The sequence below is a fragment of the Gossypium arboreum genome, chromosome 3, assembly GCF_025698485.1.
Source record: "Gossypium arboreum isolate Shixiya-1 chromosome 3, ASM2569848v2, whole genome shotgun sequence".
NCBI classification, from domain to species: domain Eukaryota; kingdom Viridiplantae; phylum Streptophyta; class Magnoliopsida; order Malvales; family Malvaceae; genus Gossypium; species Gossypium arboreum.
This window is the reverse complement of record NC_069072.1, coordinates 5,882,386-5,908,800: the sequence shown is the minus strand read 5'-3', so window position 1 is coordinate 5,908,800 and position 26,415 is coordinate 5,882,386. Positions and strand designations below refer to the sequence as shown.

General features: G+C 34.2%; 1 protein-coding gene across 2 annotated transcripts; it reads left to right on the top strand.

Annotated features, from left to right (window-relative positions):
* Nucleotides 1-1,238: 1,238 nt before the first annotated feature.
* LOC108475988 (lysine-specific demethylase JMJ26-like) lies at nt 1,239-15,585 on the top strand. 2 transcript variants are annotated; one of them, XM_017778020.2, is made up of 13 exons: nt 1,239-2,366; nt 2,472-2,596; nt 2,794-2,893; nt 2,986-3,130; nt 3,842-3,905; nt 4,023-4,794; nt 5,391-5,720; nt 6,659-7,159; nt 7,709-7,781; nt 7,868-7,953; nt 14,305-14,424; nt 14,769-14,830; nt 15,267-15,585. In XM_017778020.2, exons 1-13 carry the CDS (start codon nt 1,575-1,577, stop codon nt 15,292-15,294), a joined length of 3,198 nt encoding a protein of 1,065 aa, XP_017633509.1. In that variant the 5' UTR covers nt 1,239-1,574; the 3' UTR covers nt 15,295-15,585. The 2 variants fall into 2 exon arrangements, with proteins under 2 accessions (XP_017633509.1, XP_052881417.1); XM_053025457.1 differs by lacking the exons at nt 14,305-14,424; nt 14,769-14,830; nt 15,267-15,585 and adding an exon at nt 9,965-10,125 and having other exon boundaries at nt 1,240-2,366.
* The last annotated feature ends 10,830 nt before the right edge of the window (nt 15,586-26,415 follow it).

The following is a 26,415-nucleotide window of genomic DNA, read 5'->3' as shown; positions in this document are numbered from 1 at the left end:
TGATACGTTATCCCCTTAGGGGTTGTACGTGTCTTAGATACCTCCCAAAGGATATGAACGAGCAGGGTAAAATCATACAATTGGCGAGCATACATACCAGGCGTTCTGTTGGGGAGCTAGCCAGGGAAGACCCTGGTTAGTTGGACCATGTCTTGCCAAGTAGGATGAGGGGCTCAATATTATTTGTATAACGGTAATGTATAAAAAGAATTGAATGTTTGTAATTTAAATATGAAATTTCAAAAAAGATTGATACATGAGACGAAAGACTATTAAAACGCAAGATATATTTAGATATCTTGACGCTTCCTTACCTAATCATACACAAGCTTCAAAATTATTTTTACAGATAGTTATGTATTGAAAAAGACTTCCTACCACTAAAATGTTTTTCAAAATTGATTGAACGTTTCAGTTCAGATGTATCTTAAAAGATTCTTTTCAAGAATTTATTTTCGATCCAAATAAGTGTTGAAGTTATGCCCATTTGATTGATTAAAATGGTAAGAGATTTTTACCATCTTATTTGACTCCCATGATTAAAAATATAGTAATTTTAAAAGGTAACTTGATGATGATTATATTGAAGGGTATATATCAATTAAATGTGATTGGATATATTGATATAACAATAAAATGTGTTAGTTGCTAGTTAATTATTTAGTTTAATTATGACTCGTTTGGTTATTAGTATAATAATAAAAGTGAAATTAAATTTTTTTAAGAGTCGGAATTAAATTATATATTTTTACGATAATAAAATACAAAATTATCATTTTAATAGCTTATATCTTTATAATTTTTAAAATACTAAATTAAAATTTTATTATTTTTGGGTCAAAGTATAATTTTACTATAACTAATTCAAAATTTTATAAATTATAAAGGGTCAAAAGGAAAAATTTCCATTTTAGGGATTGGAGCCCTACTAGCCCCATATATAATTATGTATATATTACAATAGTTGGATATAAAATAGAGAATAATTAATATAATTTAAATTTAAAATTAAAAAATAAATATTAACTTTTCTAAAAATAAAATCTCTTTAAAATAAACAATATTTTTACTAAAAATATATCATGTGAATAATAAAATAATATCAAATAAATTAAATTATTACTAACTCTTATACTAACCCTATATAAAAAAGCATAAATTAATTATTTAATTCATTACTGAATAAATTAAAACTGTTATATTATGTAACAAAAACCCTAACATGTTAGAAGGTTATTCGGTGGTACTTGAAGGAAAGAAAAATTTTATACTAATATACCTGAGACAGTACTGCAACTTACATAAACTCTCAGAAACTAAAATATACCTATAATAAATAAAATATCAATAATGTTTCTCCATAGATTAATCTTTCGATTTAAAGAGGAGAGTCATATATTCTACAATTTCAAGCAACTTCCTTTCCTATTTATAAGAAAAAACATATAATAAAGTAAATAATTTGGTTTTATAATTTCAAGACCACTTTGTTTGTGAATGGCACATTTAAAAGGCTGAATTCAGACAGCACCTAGATTCTGCGAGGGAGTGTCGGAAAACCAGAGCGGGTGGTTATGGGAAGTCAAGAAAACAGCGGTTTTGCGGAGCTTCAAGTCGAAGAAAGAAATGGGGAGGAAAACAGTGACATGGTCAGAGATAAAGCAAGGGAAATAGAAGGAAAAGAGGAGGGAATCGAAGGGAAAGAGATCAAAAGTGGGGGTTCGGAAGGGAATACTCTGAAGAAACCTAATAAAAGAGGTACAAAAGAAGAAGTGACAGTTCCTTCGAAAAGAGGCAAAAAGGAGGAGAGAGGGGAGGAGGGAAAATGTTTGGATTTCGTGGAAGATAGTGGGGAGAACGTGGATGAAAATGGGGTTCAAGTCAAAGGAAATAACACTTTGATTTCAGTTGATAATCTAGAGGTAGCAAACGGGGAAGGTAAAGCTACCATGAAAGAGGACGTTGATATGGATTCTGCTGGCTCAAAGCGGAGATTGAGAACAATTGTTAAGAAAGTAAGTTATGCCGAAGTTCAAGAAAATGAAGATGATGAGTTTGTGCCAAAGAAGCGTGGACGGGGCAGGCCGAAGAAGGAAGTAGTAGTGAAATCTGAAGGTCAAGAAGATGGTCTTATTAGTGAGAATTGTGATAATACGGTGCATGCAAAGAAACGAGGAAGGGGTAGGCCAAGGAAACAAGTTACTGAAAGTGTAGCCATTGAAGGGACAGATACAGATAAGAGTCGAAGAAGGGCGAAAAATGGGTCTTTGGGAATGAATGAGTCAGAAAATTTGGTTAAGCCCTTAAGGGTTCCCGGGGAAGAAGAAGAGCCTGTACCTGGTTCAAAGCGAAAGAGGGATGTTAAGGTAAAAGTTTTTGCTTTTTAATTCCTGCATTATTCTTATAATGTGTCTTTTCTTTCATTTTCGGTTTCATGTTGCTGGTGCTTCTTGTTTTTGCTTTTTCTACAGTGGATTACCATTGCCAAAGAAGATAGATTAACGTGCCATCAGTGCAAGAGGAATGATAAAGGCAGGGTTGTGAGATGCAAGCTTTGCAATAGTAAACGATATTGCATCCCTTGCATAAAAAATTGGTACTTCTTTCACTTGATTCTTTTATGGAAATGGGTTTCTATCTAAATGTATGTGCATTGCATGCGATTGCTAATTTCTCATGAACTTTGCTGCTTTTCTCTCTGGTTATAGTCAATCTTAATCATAAGTGAGTATGTTACTATGTTGTTCTTTTTCCCCTTTTAGCTGGTTAAGTATTTTGTCTTTCTGGGACTAGGTATCCCAAGATGTCTGAGGATGAAATTGCTGATGCCTGCCCTGTTTGCCGAGAGAATTGCAATTGCAAAGCATGCTTACGGACGACTGGCCTACTCAAAGTTAGTTCTGAAATTCATAGTTTTACTGCTCACTTTGTTGCATATATGATGTCATGATTGATTTATGATATTGTATAATTGATGACTTTTAGAAATTGGAAGAGACACTTAATCCGAAGTTCAGTGGTTGTGAAGAAGTTCAGCATACCAGATACGTGCTTCAGACACTTCTTCCATACATTAAACAATTTAGTGAAGAGCAAATAAAAGAGAAGGTCATTGAGGCAAAAATTAATGGTATGTATATCTTTATTTGGACATGTTCTTGTGTGAATTTAGTTTTGTTCTCTACAGAGATTAACGGGGGTCTAATTTGGCGCGATTACAATCAAATAGTTGATGTTGAAATTAATTTTTAAAAATAATCTGTAGAATCTGTTAGGAGAATGATTCTATAAATAATGTTGAAATCCTATAAATAATGTTGAAACTCTGTTTATCTTGTTGATGTGGATAGTAAAGATTGTTCTTTGTCTTGCTTGGAGATTACTGGCTATGCTTTTATAGGAAAGAAGGTTGAAAAAGAAATTCCAGATACTATGCTGGCAGAATTTGTTATTATGATGACAAACATTTTGTATTGCAATCTTGTTGGCATAAGAAGTCAACTATGACTGTTCTTGATTTCAAGGGGTCTGCCAGCGTGGTATCTTCACACTCTTTTGTCTATAGTTACCTAGTGCGTCATATGAAAGTTTTTCTCATTACAATATCAATTCACCATATTTTCTCTAGTATGCTGGTTGGTTTATTAAGAATCATTTATGCTGCCTTCATTTCTCCAAAATGTGATTTTTTGGGCCCTTCAATATCTGGAAGACTGGAATTGAACCAATGACAGACCTTGAACTTTGTTATGTTAATATCAGTATGGCATGTTAGAGCATTGTTATTTAATTTCTTTCTTTTTAATGGTTCATTTTTAACGCATATTTATTGAATGAGTAGGGGTGGCCACAGAACAGATAAAGCTTAAGCAGGCAATATGTACTGAGAATGAGCGTGTATATTGGTAAGTTCTTATGGTATTTTTTGTCATCGTGAAATTAAATGGAGATCATTTTGTATGTTGCTGGAACTCATTTTAAGCAATTCCTGATACCAAGATTTTTTTTTATTTTTTTTGCAGTAACTACTGCGGAACATCAATTGCTGACTTTCATAGAAGCTGTCCTGATTGTAACTATGATCTGTGCCTTACATGTTGCCGTGAAATCCGTGATGGGGACTTGCGGGGTGGACAAAGGGAAGTAATTATGGAATATCCTGACATGAGTTTTGAATACTTGCATGGAGAACTTCAGTGCTCTATGCCATCAAAAGTGGGGAATGCTCTAAAGCCCTCTAAGGAAGAGGATTCCCCTGAGGAAACTAACTCTAAAGAAAATAATGCTGCAACTTCTGAGTGGAAGGTGAATGAAAATGGCACCATTCGCTGCCCCCCGAAGGACTTAGGTGGATGTGGTAATGGCCTTTTGGAGTTAAGGTGCATGTTTGGAGAACATGCTGTTATTGAGTTAACTAGAAAGGCCGAGGAAATAACCAAAGCTCTGAATCTTGACCATGTTCTTGAAGTTTCTAACAAAGAGTGTCCTTGTTACAATTCAATGGGTGAAGCTGACATTGACAATAATAAGCTAAGGAAAGCAGCTTCTCGAGAAGATGCCACTGACAACTATTTATATTGTCCAAAAGCTAAAGATATTGAGAGCGGAGATTTGAAACATTTCCAAAAGCACTGGGCTAATGGTGAGCCTGTTATTGTCAGCAATGTCCTTGAGAATGCATCTGGTTTGAGCTGGGAGCCAATGGTTATGTGGCGTGCTTTTCGTCAAGTAACAAATAAAAAAAGTGATCACCAATTGGAAGTTAAGGCACTTCATTGCTTAGATTGGTCTGAGGTCAGTTTGGTTATCAACTGCACTAGTTCTTATTATCAGAATATGATGCTTTGTACCAATTTGTGAGTCAAACAGAGTACTGCTGAAGCCAAATTAAGCTTTGATCTCATTGCCAATAACTTTCTTAATATATGTTTCCATTGCAGCTGCCATGTCTAAAAAATAGGTTTTTTTTCCTTTACGACTTACAATTGTTTATAAATTAAGCTTTCATCATGCTTTTAATTTTCTGTTTGGTTTATATTAGAGTTGTACCTCGACCTATTTCCAATTGGTATTAGCTTGGACACTTAACATGGTCTGCACCCAGGTTCTATTATGTTGTTCTTTCTACCATACCCTATGTGAGGTTGTCCACGTGTAGCTCAATCCAGAACAAAGCCTTAGTATCCTGTAGGGAGTCCACATCTCAATATCTTTTGTAACTTGAAGAGAAAATCGTATAATATATGTATGTTGGTGCTTTTGTAGCATCATTTCCATTTGAGTATCTCATCTGAATTTTGTGTTGTGGAGTGAAATATGCTTGTCTTTTAACAGTTGCTTGTTGGCCGCATAACCTTGGTTCTATAATCAGCACTGTTGGTTAAATGTAGGTAGTGGTCAATATTCACCAATTCTTTAAAGGATACACAGATGGTCGTTTTGATACAAAATCATGGCCTCAAATACTGAAGCTGAAAGATTGGCCTCCATCTAACGAATTTAAGAATCTCCTTCCACGTCATCATGCCGAGTTTCTTTGCTGTTTGCCATTTAAAGAATATACCCATCCTCAAAGTGGGCTTCTTAATATTGCTACCAAATTGCCAAAGAAATCTCTAAAGCCAGATATGGGGCCTAAGTCATATATTGCATATGGAGTTGCACAAGAGCTTGGGCGAGGAGACTCAGTAACCAGGCTTCATTGTGATATGTCAGATGCGGTATATGCTCTCGGTTTTTCCTTTATTTTTACAACTTCAATGTTAATAAACATATTATTTATTCAGTTTTAATAAAATATATATATTTATTTGGGTAACTTGAAGGAAATCTCATTTTGAGCCTTTTTTGGTATAGAGCTATTGATATATCTATACATCATGTGCCAATGAAATTTAAGTAAGGTATCAAAACTAATGAAGTTTCATGTCTGTGCCTGTTCCCGCACAACTATATATATGTAAATATCTACCTGAATTTTATGCTTTATTGAGAAATGAACTGATGTTTGTGGTAATTCTCACAACGCTTAATATATAAAATAGATCATATTTCTGCTTTTCTAATATACATGTGTATTTTGGTTTTAGTAAACAGTAACTTTGACATGGTCTGGATCATAAGCCACTGTCACATTAGTTTATTTTGCTGATCCAAAGTATAATACCTAAAGGTGTATTCAAAATGGAAAATTTGCAGTTTTAACTGATAGCTTGTTCTTTCTATTTTATGGGTGATTAGATCTTGTCTTATATGTTACCCGGAGTCGGGGTGAGTGTTGGATATGAGTATGTGCGGCATGGATTCTCGATTCCTTGTAAGCTTTTTCATTTATTTGGAGGATTATATCCCCATACTTATGTCCGAATAGGTGTTGGACATCTTTGGAGAAATTGAAGAGCCTGGGTAACATATCCTGTCTTTACGTGCTCACTCTGCTGCTTAATTCTTAAATAATTCATCATCTTTCTATGTGTTCCAAAACATAATTAGAACTTGCATGACTTCTAATGACGATTTCCCCCCGCAGTTCCTAAGTAAATAATTCATCATCTTTCTATGTATTTCAAAACATAATTAGAACCTGCATGACTTATAATGACGACTTTTCCCCCCCAAGTTCCTAAGTATGTTTATTTGTTTTGAAATTTCTGTTCAGGTGAATGTTTTAACACACATTGCTGAGGTGAATCTTACTCGTAAACAGCTTGATGCAATCAGCAAGTTAAAACGAAAGCACAATCTGCAAGACCAGCAGGAACTTTTTGGAAGAATTTCGAAAGTTGACAGGAATAAGCCTGATGATGGGTCTTTTGACATCTCTACCTACGACAGGCAGTCTAATGATAGAGCTGGTGATCAAGAATGCAAAGTTATTGTTGAACAAGAAGGTCAAGATGGTTATTCAAGCCTGAGTGGCAATAATTCAGTGAGGGAATTTGAAATGCAAGAGAGTAGGAAGAAAAAAATGGATGAAGAAGAATGCGGAGAGAATGGCAGGTCATCTGAAACTTCTGGGAATGAAATTGAAGAGGTGGAAGCTCACGAGGGAGGAGCTGTTTGGGACGTTTTCCGGAGGCAAGATGTTCCAAAGCTGCAAGATTACCTTAAAAAGCACTTTAGGGAGTTTAGATATGTTCATTGTTGCCCAGTATCACAGGTAGCTTTTCTAAATTTTATGTATTGAGAGTGGAGCTTTTTGTTTTAAATATTATTGAATTGATAATATCTTCAGTAGAGGAGCTGCAATAGTTTCTTTTGGTTGGATTCTTGACAATGGTTATAACCCTCTTATTATCCTTTTTATTATTTTTAGAAATGTACTAATCTCAAAGCTGTAACAAAAAGATTGATATCAATAGCTATTTAAAATGTGCCTTTAATGGCCCCTTGGGGACAATGGAAGAAATGGGATCTTTTATTAGTTGTCTGCATGTGTGTACGCATGTACAAGAAAAGCATTGGAATATGAAGTAGCACCTAGAGAATTTGGTGATGCCTTCCACATCTAACGTTCTGCACTTATTGAGCTGGGTAAAGAATATAATCGGATGGGAATTCACAAAAAGGATTTGCAGTTAGGCTATATGTTATTAGCATATTTATACGCTGAAAAGTTATACGTATTAATTTTAGGCAATTGATACTTACTTTCATGTCTTTGACGTGTTATTTATACTATGCAATTCTTCGTATCTTTGTTATATAGGTTTTTCATCCTATACATGATCAGTCCTTTTATCTGACCATGGATCATAAGGCAAAGCTTAAGCTGGAATATGGTATGTCAAAATGTATACTAAATATTGTTGAACCGGTTAGACAAAATGTCGGCCTTTGATTATGGTTATAAAATGTTGGCATGCAGGAATTGAACCATGGAGTTTTGTTCAGAAACTTGGGGAAGCTGTTTTAATACCTGCTGGTTGTCCTCATCAAGTCCGGAACATTAAGGTAACATGGTACTTACGTTTTCTTTTAAATGCTTTTGTTGCAAAAGAATATCTATCTCTAGTGTCTGCAATATTAGTGTCATATTTTAATTGTCTCTTGAATGTGAAGTTATAGTGTAGTTTGAGATGGTATTAAGTTCTACTTCAAATTATTATGCTAAAATCAACAAAAGTTGCAGTTTGCAAATCTAAACGATCTTCTTACCTATACCACTTCATCTCATTTATATCCTATTTTCTTGTTTAACGATGTAATGCTCATTTGATATAATATCTCAATTAGGTGTTTTTTAGTGAAATAATTGTAATTGTTTCCCAGCTGTATAATAACTTAATATTAGGGACTAATTGTACATAATTTTAGGGATTTGACTTCCAAGCCGTATACATGACAATCATTCTTCTCTTTTCTTCTATCCTTGTCACATGGTATTATAGCTTTTTACATTTAATTTCAGAGTTTGTTGTTCTTGAGTTTGGATGGGAAAACCTCTAATGGTTGTTTTCCCATAGCCATAGGGAGTTTTTTTTTTTGTGGGTCACTTTAGAAGTGATTTGCAGGGCTCATTGCCTCTACAAGGAGGTGCGACAACTTTAGTTCGGTCAATCCTTGAATTCTGGTAAATGAAGGACCCGTGAGTGAAGCTCATGTGCCATTTGTCCTTTTTGGAGTCTTCATATGTCGGCACATAGGGGAGTATGGAGTCTCTCTTTGATAATACCCTGGTCTTTAGGGGGTTAATCATGTTGTTACCCTTTGGATCCATTGGTGATTGGTTTGGGAACCTTTGTGACCATGTGGCTTGGCTGAAATTTTTGGGTTGCCTTGGGCTGCCATTTGCTACTTTTTTCTGATTTGGTTCAGTAGAAATTTTGGGCTGCTATTTGCTGCTTAGTTTTGATTTGGTTTGGGTTGGAGTGGTTCGGTTAATCTTTTGGTTTTTGTGATTTATGTACTTGTCTACTTTCGGGTATTTAATTGTTGCCAAAAAAAAGAGATTGACTGAATCTAAGGTTTTTATGAGTGAGATGGTTCTAGTAATGTCTAAAATTATGGAATGCAAAGTAAACGACCCCAATTACTTTGATTGGAGTAAGACCTTTTGGATTTACATGCGGAGTCTTGACAAAGACGATTATTTGACTAACCAATGATACTAGAAAAGTTTGGGTGTTAAGAGGATGCATGGCTCTCCTTGCAAGTTTTGAATTTATTGATAGTGAGATAATTGGATTCATTAATCACTATGAATTTGTAAAGAACTCGCGGATTGCTTGGATTTTTTGTTTTTCAGTCAAGGAAATTTGCATCATATTTATGAGGTTTACAATGTTCTTAGTGTTTTAAGAAAGAAGCCAAGTCATTCACAACCTATTACATTGACTTCAAGAAGACTTGTGAAGAATTAAATATGTTAATACCATTTAGTTCGGATGTAATGAGCTTCTTGGTTGGTTTTCCTTTTGAATTTGAGGCTACAATCTCAAATTCTATCGAGTTTTGAATTTCTTTCCTTCACACTAAAAATTCTCTATCTCCTCATGTTACCAAAGGAGATGGGAATGACACCACACAAAAGAATAATAACATTGGATGGGGAATAACTGAGAAAAGACCATTAACAGTCTGAATCAAACATCACCTACTATTATTGTCATGAGATGAATCATATGAAGAGATTTTGTAAGAAATTGTAGAATCGCCTTCGAACTGAGACCACTTTTGTTACTACTCCTGCGGTATTAAGTGTCTTGTTTCCTTCTCATCCACTGATCATATGGCATGTAATTCTAATCTTTTACCTTCTCCCAGTCGCATAAATCGCCTTCTCTTGTGACTATAGTTGAGAGGTTCACCTTTTGGTTTTAGTAATGTCAATCTAACTTCCTCTGTTACTCTATCATTTGTATCAAGCCTGCCGAAACTTACCTTTTAACTTAAATTTGTGAGTAAATTTACTCATTATCTAAACTGTTGTATCTCATTTTTCCTATATCACTGTCTTTTGCAGGATCTTATAGCGAAGTAGGCTATTAGTAGAGGACATGTTTTGATGGTCTGTATGCTTTTAATTGTTTTCTCTCTTCTATGCCCTTTGTGTTGATATAAAAACTCAACATGGTATTTTGTGCACATTTTGAGTAGTGATAATGCCAAGGAATGTTTCTCTGACACTTTTTTGTCCTACATGTTCCAAGGCCATATTCTTTTTCAAACCTTATATGTTGTCACATCATCATTGAATGGACTAAATGCGAGGAAGAACAAACATGCCCTTGAGACTACAAGCACTTTTGTCTCAAATGAAGGTTCCTAAATAATTATGGGTTGATGTTGTGCCCATCATGTGTTTTTTAATAAACCGCATGTCCCCATCAGCACTCAATGTTGATAGTCCATACAGGTATCTAGTATTTGTTGATGTCTCTTTTCTAGAAAAGGAAAAAAAACTTCCTTTTCTGAGGACACATCTTCAGTTTCTATAAGACGGGGAAGGGAGAAGAATGGTTGATACTCTCACATCTTGAATTCTTTCACCAAACGACCAGGCAATCTTGTTCCTCTTGCACTTGTGCAGTTGTGCCAACAAAGTCACCAATTCCGTTTCAGAAAAGCTAGCTTCAGTTCAATTGTTTATCACTATAGTAGCTATGTCTGAGTGGTCCTTGCATAAATTGGATAAAAAGAATTATTTTTTTACATGGTGATTTCTGGGAGAAAATCTATATGGAGCACTCACTAGGATTTGTTGCTTAGGGGGAGAATGAGAAGATTTGTCAACTTCACATATTTGCAATATTTGCTGGCTGCGATCTTTGAACCTTATTTTGTAGCTTTACACCGAAATGCTTAGTATGGCGTGGCTCATGACAATAATATTACATGATTCTCCCCATCTTCTGACCGCGACTATCACTCCCTTACTCACAAGGACTCTATTGTTAGTTTGAACTAAATGAGAGCTTTCAGTAAGTAACACTCTCATAAAGGTATCTTGTAAAGATATGATCTTTGATCTAGAGAGGATTTGAGATTTATTAACCTCAAGTTTAGCAACCGCCAGCTGCTTCTGTTGAGTATATTGAACTTTCAAATTTGGGTTGACTGGTAATAAAACATTAAGCTCCTCGTGCTTTTTTGAAATCCATGTGCTCTTTTGAAATCCATAAAGTATGTCGGAAATGACTTGCCTTACTTATCAGGTTGGTAGAAGGCTTAGCATACTTCATACATTCGCAAGATATTAACTTTCCCATAATATAGAAGCTCCAAATACTTTATTAGTTCTTTAACAAATTCATAGTGTTTGATCACAGCAATTACCTCAATATTGATAGAATTGCAGATTTGTAAGAATAGTCATGCATCTTCTCTTAACCAGACTTGTCTAGTATCATCCATTATTGGTCCTTGACCAAGTGGTCATCCTTGTCAATGCTCCTTAAATAAATCCTGACGGTCTTGCTTCAGTTTAAATAGTTGGACACCTTCAGTTTATGTTTAATAATCTTAGACATCAATGGAACCAACTCGCTTACTGTTACCTTAGAATCTACCATAAGAAAAATCACAAAGCACAAACAAAACTCAAGGGCCCAAAAGTGCAAATAAAACATAATTTCCTAAGTCTAAAAAACTCAATCTTGCTGTCGATGCCTAAACCAAATAGAATAGTCTAGGGAAAAATCTCAAAACAGTGCAAAAAGCTCCAAACACCAAAAGCCCTCCAGTTGCATCCCAACACTAGCTTTTGGTTGGAGCATGTAGTCGATGCCGTAGAAGGTTGGAAGGCAACTAACACCACACACGCTTCCACATGCCGGCGCGTGAAGGTGGCGGTTGTTTAGACGGCACTGAATTGCATGTGATAACCTTCTAGTTGTTGGAAAGTGTGAATTGGCTGAAGGTGTGGTGGTGCTCCTCCCTGTGCCTGCAGTGCATGCTAACAATCACCTTAAAAGTTACCCATGAAAATACCCAATCGTTTCATGATTTGATCGACGGAATACATAAAAGTGCAAGCTAAAAAGCTCTGATACCATGTAAATGAAATTGAGTAATAGAAAAAGAATGAAATTTATTTGAGTGAAAACTATATGTTATTTTCTACTTTGAGATATATGTTTATACAAGTTACAAGCTAACAGAAAAAGAAAGAAAATAAAATAAAATCCTAATTCAATCCCTATAAATTAGCACTATACAAGTATATAAATATTCTCTAGCAACTTAGTATGGCCTCATGTTTCCTTCATCTTGCTCATTAATTGCATTTCTAGATTTTATTTTTATTTCTAAGATTGTTCAAGAGGCCTTAAGTTATCTCGGTTAGTGTAATGCAATGTTAGAGGAAATATGTATCCTAGATGAAAATGGAACTTAGAGCTTGGTGAATTTCCCTGTAAGAAAGATGGTTGTTGCTTGCAAATGAGTGTTTACTGTTAAAATTAATCTTAATGGTTGTGATTTGTCTTAAAGCACGTCTTCTTTTCAAAAGCTATACTCAGACTTATGGGGTAGACTACTTTGATACATTATTTTTCCTGTGGCTAAAATGACATTTGTTTATTTCCGTGACAGTTACTTACAATTGACCTTTATAGCAATTGAACATTAAGAATACTTTTCTCTATGGAGATCTTCGAGAAGTGGTTTATATGGAGCATTTGCTAAGGTTTACTACTCAGAGGGAGTCTAAGAAAACCTATTGTCTAAGTCCTTGTGCTTGGTTTGGAAAATTCAACAAGGTAATTCAGCAACTCGGACTAAAGAAGAGGAAGTCTGATCATTAATTATTCTACAAACAGAATCATTCTTTTTGTGTATGTTCACGACATCATCATTACAAAAGATGACCATACATCAATCCCATCCATCAAAACACTTCTACATACTAAGTTCCACACAGAGGATTTGGGGTTGTTGAAATACTTCTTGGGAATGGAGGTAACAAGACGCTAGAAAAGTTTTTTCTTGTCTCAAGGAAAACATGTGACTGATTTGTTAACAAAGACAAGGAAAACATGAGCCATGCCACGATGTACTACTATGACTCCTAATCTACATCTTTTCAAAGATGATGGTGGGTTATTTGAAGGCCTGGAGAACTATAAAAGTTTTGAATATTGAATTATCTTAAGTGTACCTTGTCCAAATATTTGTACACAATTAATGTCGATAGTTAGTTTATGTATTTACCAATAGTTAATCATTGGGTAGCTCTAGAGTAGATTTTGTGTTACTAGAAAGGAGCTTCAGGACGGGAAACACTGTATGAGAATCATGGATACACCAATATCAAATGTTTCACAAATGTTAATTGGGACAGATCAAAAGTTGATAGAAGATCCTTTACAAGTTAATGTGTTTCTGTTGTAGAGAACTTGGTGTTGTGGGGAAGTAACATAACGTTGTATTATCCAATGTAGAGTTAGAATGCAGAGCCGTGGCTCAATCAATATGTGAGATTATGTGGATACATCATCTTTTGGTTGAAGTTGGTTAAAGTCTTCGTCGCCAAAAAAACTGTGGTGTGATAATCAAACTGCTCTTCATATGGCTAAAAATTCATTATTTCATTAATGAACTAAACATACCGAGGTTGATTCCCACATTGTTCATGATAAAATGCAAGAGATACTGGTATTTATGGATATGTGAAGACAGGAGACCAAGTAATATCTTCACAAAGGTTATAATTGGGACTTGGGTTTGATATCTTTGTAATAAGCTGGCATGATTGATATCTATACTCCAGTTTGAGGGGGAGTGTTACTCAGTTGTATAATAATATAATTTTAGGGACTAATTGTACATAATCTTAGGAATTTGATAGGGTTCTATTGTTTGATTTCTTCCTTTCTTCAACCATTGTAACCTATATAAATTCAACTTCTAAGAGGAAGCATGATAAGCATTCTTCTCTTCTATCTTTGTTACAGTAATAATTAACATAATGAGTATAAAATGATTAATGAATCCTATGGGTAATTTGAATTATGAATAGATTTGAGATCCTTGTGAGAGGTTTGCAAATCAATTGGGAAGCAATATTGGACATTTCTAAAACGCAGGGGTACTTTCTGTTTTCTTGTTGCCTTGTTTAATATCCTTGATGGATTCTTCCATGTTTAATCATATGTACTGTGTTAAAAACCTTACTTGCTCACAAAAAGAGGATACACTGGAGGTTTGTGCATAAAGTTGAGCTTACTAGTCTAATGACATTGTCTTGTACACATAAATCACAGTGTAGTTTCATGTTTTTTAGCAACCATCATCAAGTTGATTTCATATGCTGATTATTCAATATGCATGGGCTTATCTACTTTCTATCTTTATGTTTGACAGTCATGCATAAAGGTTGCCCTCGATTTTGTTTCGCCTGAAAATGTCGGTGAGTGCGTTCGCTTGACTGAGGAATTTCGTCTGCTTCCCCGTGATCATAGGGAAAAAGAGGATAAACTAGAGGTATGCACATAGTTCTTGACCATTGAAATGTTAATGCTATAATTTCTCTGTATATGCCTTTTAGCCTCTTTAGCGAGAGGGGAAGTGGGTAGCTTTACTTGTATCTTGCCCTATATTTACTTGAACAACATTATCATGGATCATTGTTTCTTAGACCTATACCAGCATTAGTCATTTGCTCCATTGATCAATGAATACTGTGGAATCCAATCACTGTAGTATTGCATACTCTCCATTACCTACATCTTTTTTGGCCTTTGTTCATTTCATCCGATTTAGTTATTTCAACCTTGTGTTTATTAATCCCTTTGAATGTTGTCTTTATAATTTCTATTTGTAAACAGGTGAAGAAAATGACTGTACATGCAGTCCAGCAAGCTGTGAAATACTTGGATCCAAATGCAGAGTGAGTCACTTCATATGCTTTGGTTATGAATATTAGTACTATATTATATTATTCGCTCTGAAACTTTCTTTCTTATATAACTGTGATAACTTACTTGAAATGATGATCTGATATGATCCACAATTTGCTTCTTTACTATTCTGCTTTACTTATGTGTGAAACTTTGGTCCTTTCTTGCATTTATTTTTACGTGAAAACAGAATTGCAATTGATTTCATGAGATGCTGCCTTAATTACTTTGCATTTAACTGCACCATATGGTCACTGGTTTTATTCTATGTTGATACCTCTGCAAGGTGTTTTTATCATAAGAATATCCAGATATAGCAAATAAATCATGTCAAAAAGTTTTGTTTTAGTGCTTTATATGCATTTGATAGTTTAGCGTGGTCACCAAGTCACCATTTGCTGAAATAAGTTAAATTGGTTGATTCAGGGTTGAACTTGCTTATAAAGTTCAATGAGTTGCATCCTTTCTGAATGATTACAATTGCGAATTGGGCAACGGCTTCTGTTTTTTCCAACATCACTGACTGATTGGATTTATTGACGGTATCAAGAAGATGTAACAACATATACATACATATGTATGTATGTATGTATGTATGTATGTATGTATAAACTCCTAATCCCTCCTTGGCTCCTGCTAAATGATACAAGCTAGCACAATACTCTGTATTTCTTTTAACTATTCTGGTGTTTTCTTGGGGATTAGAATTATCTGATTGGAATTTAATTGATTTAGCCTTGGGTTATTGGTTCCATTGGATACATCAATTAGTTTTTAAAAATTAAAAGTTTTTTGCTTTAATCATTTAATTAAGTTTGATAATTTATACTTTTCCTAATAAAGAGGTGGAAAATGATTAGTATATAAAGGGTTATTTATAGATATTATTTTTAAAGTGTATAGAGCGAGGTTGAAAATTATTAGGTATGTTAATAGAAAAACTGTGTTGAATATTACAAGGGTTAAATTTAAAATTGGTACTTGAATTTGGTTCATTTTTATGAGATTGATACTTATGAATTTTTTTTGTCTCATATTGATACTTTAATTTTTTTTCAATGGCGTTAATTTTTTGATGATGTGGTATCTAGTGCTGTCATGCGTATCCTTTTTAACCCCTTTTGACTTGTTCCCTTCAAAAGAAACTGATTGAAATTATTTATTTTAAATTAATTAACATCATTTATTAAAAATAAAAAAATAAAAATCCATTAAATATTTTCTATCGATTGTTGAAGAAACTTTACCTTTTCGATTACCATACCCTTTTTTTTATTTATTATCTTTTAGCATCAAAAGCCATCTTTGATTCTTTATTTTAGTCACATTGAATCTATTCACCAGATGTTTGCATTCTTCAATTCCGATTTCATCCTTCAACCATATGAGAAACCCTTTTTATTACTAGTCATTTGAAAAATTATTTATCATCTTACTAAAAGAAGTCTTGTTTCATCATTGATTACTCAACCTTTCATCTTAGCGAAGTGGTATTAAAATCAAAATTACCCTATTTTCATTGTCAATTATTGGTATTTTACTCGACCTATCTGGTTTCTTTTTTGTTTCCATTTAAAAAGCATAAGTTTTTTTTTAAAAATTTATTGGTTTCTCAAAGTGACATTTTTTATTAGGACCATCGATTTTCTAGTTTAAAGAATGTTTTGCAATTTTTAGTTAATGTTGGTTTAATGTTAAACCAATTTTTAAAAGTGCTTAGGGTTTTCATTATTTAGATATTTTATACATATTATAACTTATTTTTAAATTTTTTGTTGACATTCGTGTGTATGTAGAAAACTCCATACCAAAGGGATTTTTTTAGGGTGAAATTGATTAAGGCTAAAAGGTCAATCAATTGATATATTAGTATGTCTCTTATGTATGTTTATTAGTATGGATATTATGTATACTACTGTTAGTGTATGTAATGTTTATTACAGTTTATAATATGGTTGTATATCATGTATGTATATGATTGTTTATATTATGTAACGATGTTAAAAACAGGCTATTTCAATTATATTTTTCACAAGAAATTACATAAATATTTATAGACATAGTGAGCCTAACTTAGAAAACTTTACACTAGGAAATATACTAATTCTAGGGATCTTGTACCTAAAACAACCTTAAAGTTAGGGATAAAATATTTACGAATCCTATTTGATATACTCAAATATTCTTTAATTAGGAAGCTGAAATCGACACTCCCCTCAAGTCGGGAAGTGGATATAATCCATTCTCACTTGCTTACTAATTTCGAAACAACTTCCCGACAATCCTTTGGTAAGTATATCGCTAGTTGACCATCGGTGGACACAAATGGAGTGCAAATTAAGCCACCATCCGTTTTTCCTTTATAAAATGTATGTCAACCTCAACGTGCTTCGTTCGATCATGTTGAACTGGATTATGTGCAATATTGATAGCATACTTATTATCGCAATACAACTTCATTGGACCTTCCCACTCAATCTTCAAATCTTCCAAAATAATTTTTAGCCATAACAACTCACAAACTCCAAGAGCCATCACCCTAAATTCAGCTTCTGCACTAGATCTAGCCACAACATTTTGTTTTTTACTCCTCTAAGTCACAAGGTTGCCTCCTAGGAAAGTACAATAGCCCGAGGTTGATCTTCTATCAACCATAGATCTTGCATAATCTGCATCAGTATAGGCTTCAAGGGTTAAATTTCGCCCCTTTTTAAATAGGATTCCTTTGCCTGGTGTGCCCTTTAAGTACTGTAGAATCTGATATATGGCTCTAAGATGTGATTCTTTGGGATTGTGCATAAACTGACTTACAACACATACTGCATAGGCAATATCTGGTCTGGTATGAGACAAGTAAATGAGCTTCCCCACAAGTCTTTGATATGACCTTTTATCAACTGCTGCATCTTCTAGTGTATTTCCAAGTCAGTGGTTCACCTCTATGGGTGTCTCTGTTGGTTTACAGCCCAACTTGTCCGTCTCTGTCAACAAATCAACTATGTATTTTTGCTGAGATATGAATATTCCTTCCCGAGAGTGTGCCACTTCAATACCAAGGAAATATTTTAACTTACCGAGCTCTTTGACTTTAAATTCTTTTACTAGGCATTTCTTTAAATTCTCCATTCCTTCTAGATCATCTCCAGTCACTATAATGTCATCAACATAGACTAATAAAGTAGTCACTCCCTCTGAAGATGAGTGTTTTACAAATAGAGTGTGATCTCCTTGACTCTGTTTATACCCCAACTTGAGCATTACTTTGGTAAATCTTCCAAACCAAGCCCTCGGGGACTGTTTTAATTCGTACAAAGCCTTTTTTAGTTTGCAAACTACCTGTCATGTATTTGGACCGAATCCTGGAGGAACATCCATATAGACTTCCTCCTCAAGATCACCGTGTAAAAAGGTATTTTTGATGTCAAATTGTTGTAATTTCCAGCCTCGGTTGGCAGCTAGTGACAGCAATACTCTTACAGTGTTCATCTTTGCTACAGGGGCAAATGTCTCAAGGTAGTCTATTCCATACATTTGAGTGTACCCTTTAGCAACCAATCTTGCTTTGTACCTCTCCAAAGAACCATCTGACTTATATTTCACTGTGTACACCCAGCGACAACCCACTAGTTTCTTTTCTCTCGGTAATTGCACTAAGTCCCATGTCTTATTTTTTTCAAGAGCTTCCATTTCAACTTTCATGGCATTTTTCCAATTCTCATCTTCTAATGCCTCGGATACAGTTTTGGGAATGGAGATAGAATTTAGGCTGGTAAGAAAGGTTTTGTGGTTATGGGACAAGTTTTTGTAAGACAAGTCCCCTTTCTAATAGCAATTAGAAAATCATCTAAATTTGCAGTATTAGAATTCAAAGTAGGTTCAGCAATTACCTCAGGTCGTATAGGAGAAGAAGATGATTGAACTTACACCGGTGTCTTCTTCCTTGAGTAAACCAGTAAAGGACGAGTAGTGTCCTGAACTCTTGTTGGTGATTTGGGTGTATTAGGCTCTGTTTCAGGTTGTATAGGGGCAATTGTTTCAAGTCGGGCAGATTGGTTAGTAGGCAAAGACTGAGTGGGAGTGTTTGGTTGCTGGACAGGAGCTGGAATGTGAGTGTTTTGCTGCTGGACAGGAGCTGGAATGTGGGTGTTTTGTTGCTAGACAGGAGCTGGAATATCAAGAAGAAAGAATTCTTTGTCCTTATTGTAATGGCCTAAATTCAAGGTTATCGGAACAATGGTTTCGTAACCATAGGTCCGATTTAAAGAAAAATTTATTTTAATATTTTTGCTTGAAAATTTATATGATAGGAAAATCGTATGAAAATATTGATAGGAAAATTTTATCGATTTAGTGATTAGTTAGAAAAAGAAATTATTGAAGAAATTGGGTAAAATAAGGTATCGGGACCTCTATCTCGTAAAACCGAGTCGAAAATAATTTTATAAATATTTATGAAATGTTATTAATGTGGTATTAAAATTTCGTTAGGAAATTTTAATGTTTGGGTAGTCAATTAAATGAAAAGGACTAAATTGTAATAGGTGTAAAAGTTGCTAGAGTGATTAAATAGCTTAAGAGTCTAATGAGAAAGGATTTAAAGGCAATTAGACCCAAAAGTTATTTGGGCTGGACGGCAAGGGTATGCAATCAGCAGAAAAATTGATAAATTAAGGGTAAAATTGGAATATTGCAAAATTAACTAAATAAAACTAGGACTAAATAGGAAATATCTAGATTTCTCTTCATTTCTCTTCAATTCCAGCAGCTAAAAACGCCATAGGAGGGTTCTCTAAGCTGGTATTTCATAATTTTTGCACCAAGTGAGTTAATCCTTGCCTTTTTCTTGTAATTTTTGTGTTTCTAAGACTTTTACAACTAGATCCTACTATTAAATTCATTAGTTTTTGATTTCATGGATGAAATTTAAAGTCACCATGGTTGAGTTCTGTAAGTTTATGATTAAATAGAATGAAATTAAAGCTTTAATTTGTTTTTGAGATGATTTTATTAGGCAATTTCAATGGAAATTGATTTTTAAGACCTAATTGTGAAAATGTTTGGAATTAAAGTCTATTGCTGAAATTCTGATTCCTAAAGGTTGTAAACTAGTTTAAGGTGATAGAATAAAATGTTAATTGAGAAAAATCAGCTCAATTGAGAGGCTAATTGAGTAGGGACGAAATTATCATTTATTAAAAGCTTCGGGGAAAAATGGTAATAAACAGCTTACACTAAAACAGTTTGGACAGCAGCAGTAGACTAACTTTGAAAAATCACCAAAAGTTGTAGGAATTGAATTAGAAGATGAACAAAATATGGAATTAAAGCTTATTGAGTCTAGTTTCTCATAGAAGAAATATTGTAAGCAATGGATTTGTAAATTTTGAGATATAATGAATTTTGTGAGACAAGGTCAGAATGAATTCGGGTTCCCCTGTTCTGACTTTGAAAAATTATAAAAAATTGAATAAAAATAATTAGGGACTCAAATTTATATATCTAGAATTCTGAATGAGTATATTTTTAATAGAAACAAACTAGAACATCATTTGAATTCTGTATAAAGAGATAATTTATTTTTAGTGAAGAAGGGTCAGAACTGTTAGACAACAGAATAGGGGTGACTTTGAAGAATAAACTGTACTGATTGGCTAAACAAAAAATTCTGAAAATTTTATGGTAAAAACATATATGAGTCTAGTTTCAGGGAAAATTAACGGATCTTAATTTGGAGTTCTGTAGATCAAGTTATAAATAATTTAGTGACTATGACTCAAGTAGACAGCTTTGAATGAACTATAAATAATAGTTGAATTATAGAGAATGTTGCATATGAACATGAAATGTATTAAATTGATAATTAAATTTATTTATTTAAATCTAGAAGATTCAAATACGAAGCTAGATCGAGGAAAGGAAAAAGTTCGGGATTAGTAGATTTTTACTGTTTACAAACAAGTATCAAGGTAAGTTCATGTAACTTGAATTATATTCATAAATTGCTTGAGATTGTATGTTATTGATGTGAATATGATTTGAATGTTCATTGTGTGAAAATTAATAAAACATTGATATATTTGATAAAATGGGAAGAAATCCCGTTTGAATGAAAGGAAAATTCGATGGATTTCGAAAAGGAATTGACGGTAAAAGGATCTAGCCGGACGGGTGATCCTATCTGATATAGCCCTCCGAAGAATATGTGTAAAATGGATTTATCCGGACGGGTAATCCGAATTAGGTCTGAATTTAGCTTTGACTGGTAATTGGATCCAAGCTCATTAGAGTAATTGTCGTTGCGAGGATTTAGCTTTGACCGGTAATCCCGACAATACTCTATGAGTTTATATTGCGAGGATTTAGCTTTGGTGGTAATCCTTGCAAGGTTGAGGTTCATGAGTGTGCTCTCTGAAATGGAAATGTCGCACATGAATATGAATTGACGGACCGGAATTGTACACTAAAAGTGTACCTCTGAAAATCCATTGAAATTCGATAAATTCAACGGGATAAATATGAAAAATAATAAGGAATGAAAATCATGGTATTGATGAGTACATCAATCATGGTATATATATATATATATATTATTGATACATGGAAATTATTGTACTAACTTGAATGTTGAGTTTGTGCATGTTAGGGTAATGATGCATTGAATGGATATATGAATGTTTATTATATTGTATTGAAAATATTAGGTAAGTATAATTCTTGTTACATGAGCTTACTAAGCACAAAGTGCTTACCCGTTCCTTTTTCCTGTTTTGTAGTGTTAAGAGCTCGGAGGTCGGATTTGGTCGAGACACATCACATTGTCAACCTCGGGATTTCGGTATATAAAGAAACTTTATTTTGGAAATCAATGGCATGTATAAGCTAACAAAGTAAATGTTAACGTGAAATGAATGTAAAGTTAGCCATTAGTATGGTTAACAAACCTGGTTATAGATATGTGATGATGTTATTTTATATAAATGCATGAATCTATCATAAAAATATGTTGAATTGATTTGGTTGATGTGGATTGGTCTCGATTTAATATTACAGGGAAGGTTAGATATTTATAAAAGGGCTATATTGAATATAAAAAAAAAATTAATTCGTAAACTCCGGTAATGCCTCGTACCCTATTCCGGCAATGAATACGGGTAGGGGTATTACACTTATATTCTGTGAATAAGATCTCCCCCTGAAGATAAGGACGAGTAAAGAAATTCTCTTGTTCTGCAAAAGTAACATCTGCTGTTACAAAAATTTTTTTTGTGCCTGGATGATAACATTTGTACCCCTTTTGAGTGGGAGAATAACCAAGAAAGACACATTTGATAGCTCGTGGATCAAATTTCCCTCTATTTTGAGAATGAACATGTATAAAAGCAACACAGCCAAATATTTTGGGAGTAAGGTTACTTGAAGTATTGAAATCAGGAAAGAATTTTAGTAGAACTTGCATAGAACTTTGAGATTCAAGGACTTTTGTAGGCAATCTATTTATCAAATGAGTAGCAGTTAAAACAGCCCCTCCCCAATATTGTTTAGGGTCATTTTTTTGGAACAAAAGGGCTCTTGTAATAGCTAAAATGTGACCATTCTTTCTTTCGGCAACACCATTTTGTTGAGGTGTACTAACACAAGATGACTCATGTATAATGTTTCTTTCCTGGAAATATGTTGAGAGAAATTGATTGAAATAATCCTTGGCATTGTCTGACCTAAACCTTTTTATTTCAGCTCCAAATTGTGTTTTGATCATGTTGTAAAAGGTTGGAAAGACAGACCTTACATCAGATTTTTGTTTTAAAAGAAATATCCAAGACACACGAGTACAATCATCAATAAAGGATACAAACCACCGAGCCCCATAAATATTTGAAATAGTGGATGACCCCCAAACATCACTATAAATAAGAGTAAAAGGAGTGAAAGTTCTTTTATTGCTTACTAGAAAAGAGGTACGTTTATGTTTTGCAAGTTCATAGATATCACAATGAAATTTTTCAACAGCCAATCCTTTGAACAATGAAGGAAGCATAATTTTAAGGACTCTAAACGATGGATGACCAAGGCGAAGGTGATAGAGCCAAATTTGGTCTTTATTGGTTTTAATAGATTCGGATATGAAAGATGAAGGTGAGGAATTCAGAGCACTATCTTCTCCACTGGATTCTTCAAGATAGTATAGGCCATTTACTTCCTTAGCATGTCTAATCATCCTCCTCGTATTATGTTCCTGAAAAAGACATCGATTGTGATAGAAAACCACTTTACAGTTAAAGTCTTTGGTAATTCTTTGAATGGATAAAAGATTGGTAAATAGTTTTGGAACATGAAGGACATTTTTAAGAGTAAGAGTTTTGTTTATAATAATATCACCCTGACTAGCCACTGTGATTACAGAACCATCGGCTACTCTTATTTTTCTACTACTAGGGCAAGGTGTATATGAAACAAATTTTTGTGAAGAGTGGGTCATGTGGTCCGTAGCTCTGAGTCAATGACCCAAGAACTTTTGGTGATCAGATCTCGAGACTTTAGAATCTTGAGAAGAGGATATACGAAAAAGCCAAACTACAAGTACTGTTGAAGAAGTTTTTCCAATGATCCCAAAGAAATTTTTAACTTCTCAATTTCTTCTTTATTGAATTCAACAGTGATTCCCGATAATTATTTTTTCCATCCAAATTGTCTTCTTGTATATGCTCGTCTTTGTCCCTTTGGTTGTTTACCTTTTTCGAAAAATTTTTATTTGTTGTTTGTGGCTTCCCATGGAGTTTCCAGCATCTTTCTTTAGTGTGACGGGCCTTTTTATAGTAGGTGCACCATACGGAATCCCTGTTAATAGGCTTTGTATGTTCTGTCTCTCTATTATCTTCACTATTTGGCTGCTCCAGGCCAAATCTCCTCTTACTTACAGCTTTTGTAACCAAGGCTGAACTATCCACTTGACTGTTCTCAACCATAACTCCTTTTCTTCCTTCCTCAGCACGAACAATTGCAATTGTCTCATTTAGTGATGGTAGTTCCTCTTTTCTAAGTACTTGAACTCTTACTGCATCAAACTCAACATTTAGTCTAGCAAGAAAATCATAAATTCGATCATTTTCAAAGAACCTTTTCAGGAATACTGCATCTTCACTACACTTTATCTGAATGCACTGTGTCGAAACCATATTTTAAAGGGATGTTTAAAAAATGGGGATCGACTTTTGAAAAACGAAAACGTGAGTCGCCACCAACCTTTTTAGGTGTGATTGGATCACCTTATAAAATGTTTTGGTCTACGAAAATTAAGAAAACAGGTTCGTGAGTCGGTTACGTACGAGGAAGGATTAGCACCCTCGGAACGCCCAAAATTGGTACCAAATTGAATAGTTTTCTGTCTTAACGTCAAAAATTTGAAAGGATTTAAAAAATAGGATCCCTTTTTAAAACCAAAATTATTTAAGTTGAAAAATCGAGATTCCTTAGCTCCGAAAGAATACAAACATCACATCCAAATGATGACAGACACGATATTCTTAAACTCTCATAATGAAATCATCTCGTGATTTACAAAATCTATTTAGAAGGATACTTTAGGCATTTAGACAAGCGAGAAATCGCAACCCAACATGTTAGGGCACTATTTCCGAATTCCTAAATCGAAAAACATTGCCTCATTTTAGAAAAACTTTTGGATAAAATATGACAATTAAATGAAATATATTTTTTAAAATAATGATTTGAGTAAAATTTAAAAATAATTTACTAAGAGTAATACTAAAAAAATTATTAAAAATGAAAGAGTTTGATATGATACTAAAATTATTAAAAATTAAAATATATAAAAAATTCAGGAAACATGGATTAAATCAAAATAAAAAGGGTTGAAAAATGAAGATGAACAAAGAATAAAATAAGAACAAACCGTAGAAAATAAGAACGTAAGAGGGAGAGAAATTTGAGTGAAAGCTCTTAAAAATTTTTATTGTTTCCCAAAACCCCAGTGTCTTTACAATAAAGGGAGAGGCCTCTATTTATAGTTGAACCTCCTCAAATCCAACGGTACAGATCAATTACATCAACAGTTAAGATTAAAAGGTATCTACAAATTAAATCTCTAAGATTACAAAATCATGTCTACGATTGCATATCATGTCTAAGATTGCAATCATATCTAAGATTGCATATCATTGAAGATTATATTTCCATATGAGTCAAGCCTGTAGATGGACCTTAAATCTTTTCAAGTAATGGGCCATTCCGATCGGGCCAAATTATATTTGTAATTCAGATGAACTTGGACTTCTTTTTTTTGGGTTTATTATTTTCTTTTGGACTTATTTACGGGCCGGGCAAAATTGAGTGTCTCATATTGCCCTCTTTGCTCATTCTTTGTAATGAGGAATAGAGCAAAGATTATAAAGGACCAATTTTGCCCGGGTTCGCTGAGTCTTGAGTTCTTAATCTTTGATCTTCTTTAAATGGCCTCTTGACGGCTTCAATCTGCTTCACTGCAACTCAAGAAGGCGATATCTGCTATCTTTGATCTGCTCCCCGTCTAATACAAAGACGCCAAATCTGTTATCTTCGATCTGCTCCCCGTCTAATACAGAGACACCAAATCTGCTTCTTCAATCTGCTCCTCATCTAATACAAAGATGCCAAATCTGTTATCTCTAATTTGCTCCCCGTCTAATACAAAGATGCCAAATCTGTCATCTTGGATCTGCTTTGATGTAAACACATGAAGGTCAGATCTGCTATGTCTTTGATCTGCTTCCTGTCTAATACAGAGATGCCAAATCATCTTGGATCTGCTTCAATGAAGGTCCAATCTGTTAGTCTTTGATCTGCTCCCCGTCTAATACAGAGATGCCAAATCATCTTGGATCTGCTTCAATAAAGGTCAGATCTGCTGTGTCTTCGATCTGCTCCCCGTCTAATACAGAGATGCCAAATCATCTTGGATCTACTTCAATGAAGGTCAGATCTGCTATGTCTTCGATCTGCTCTCCGTCGAATATGGAGATGCCAAATCTGTTTCTTTGATTTGTTCTCTGACAGTACAGAGATGCCAAATCATCTTAGATCTGCTTCAGCGTAAACACGTGAAAGCCAAATCTGCTATGTCTTTGATCTGCTCCTTGTAAACACAAGGATGCCAAATCATCTTGGATCTACTTCGATGTGAAAACATCCGAAGGTTAGATCTCCTATGTTTTCTATTTACTCTCCGTCGAATATGGAGATGCCAAATCTGTTTCTTCGATTTGTTCTCTGACAATACAGATATGTTACATCATCTTGGATCTGCTTTAGCGTAAACACCTGAAGGTCAAATCTGCTATGCTTTAGCCTGTTACCTTACTGCTTAGGGGGTTAAGGCGCATCAATCTTCATTGTCCCTTGAAGGACATAACCTGTATAATGTGTATGAGTTCATGTCTAATGATTAGGATGCTATGATCGATGTAATGACCTAAAATTCACAGGCACCGGAAAAGTGAGTTATAGGGCCTCTGTCTTAGTGAAATAAGTTCAAAAATAATTATTAAAAATATTTATGAGCCTAGTGGTGTGTCTAATTAGG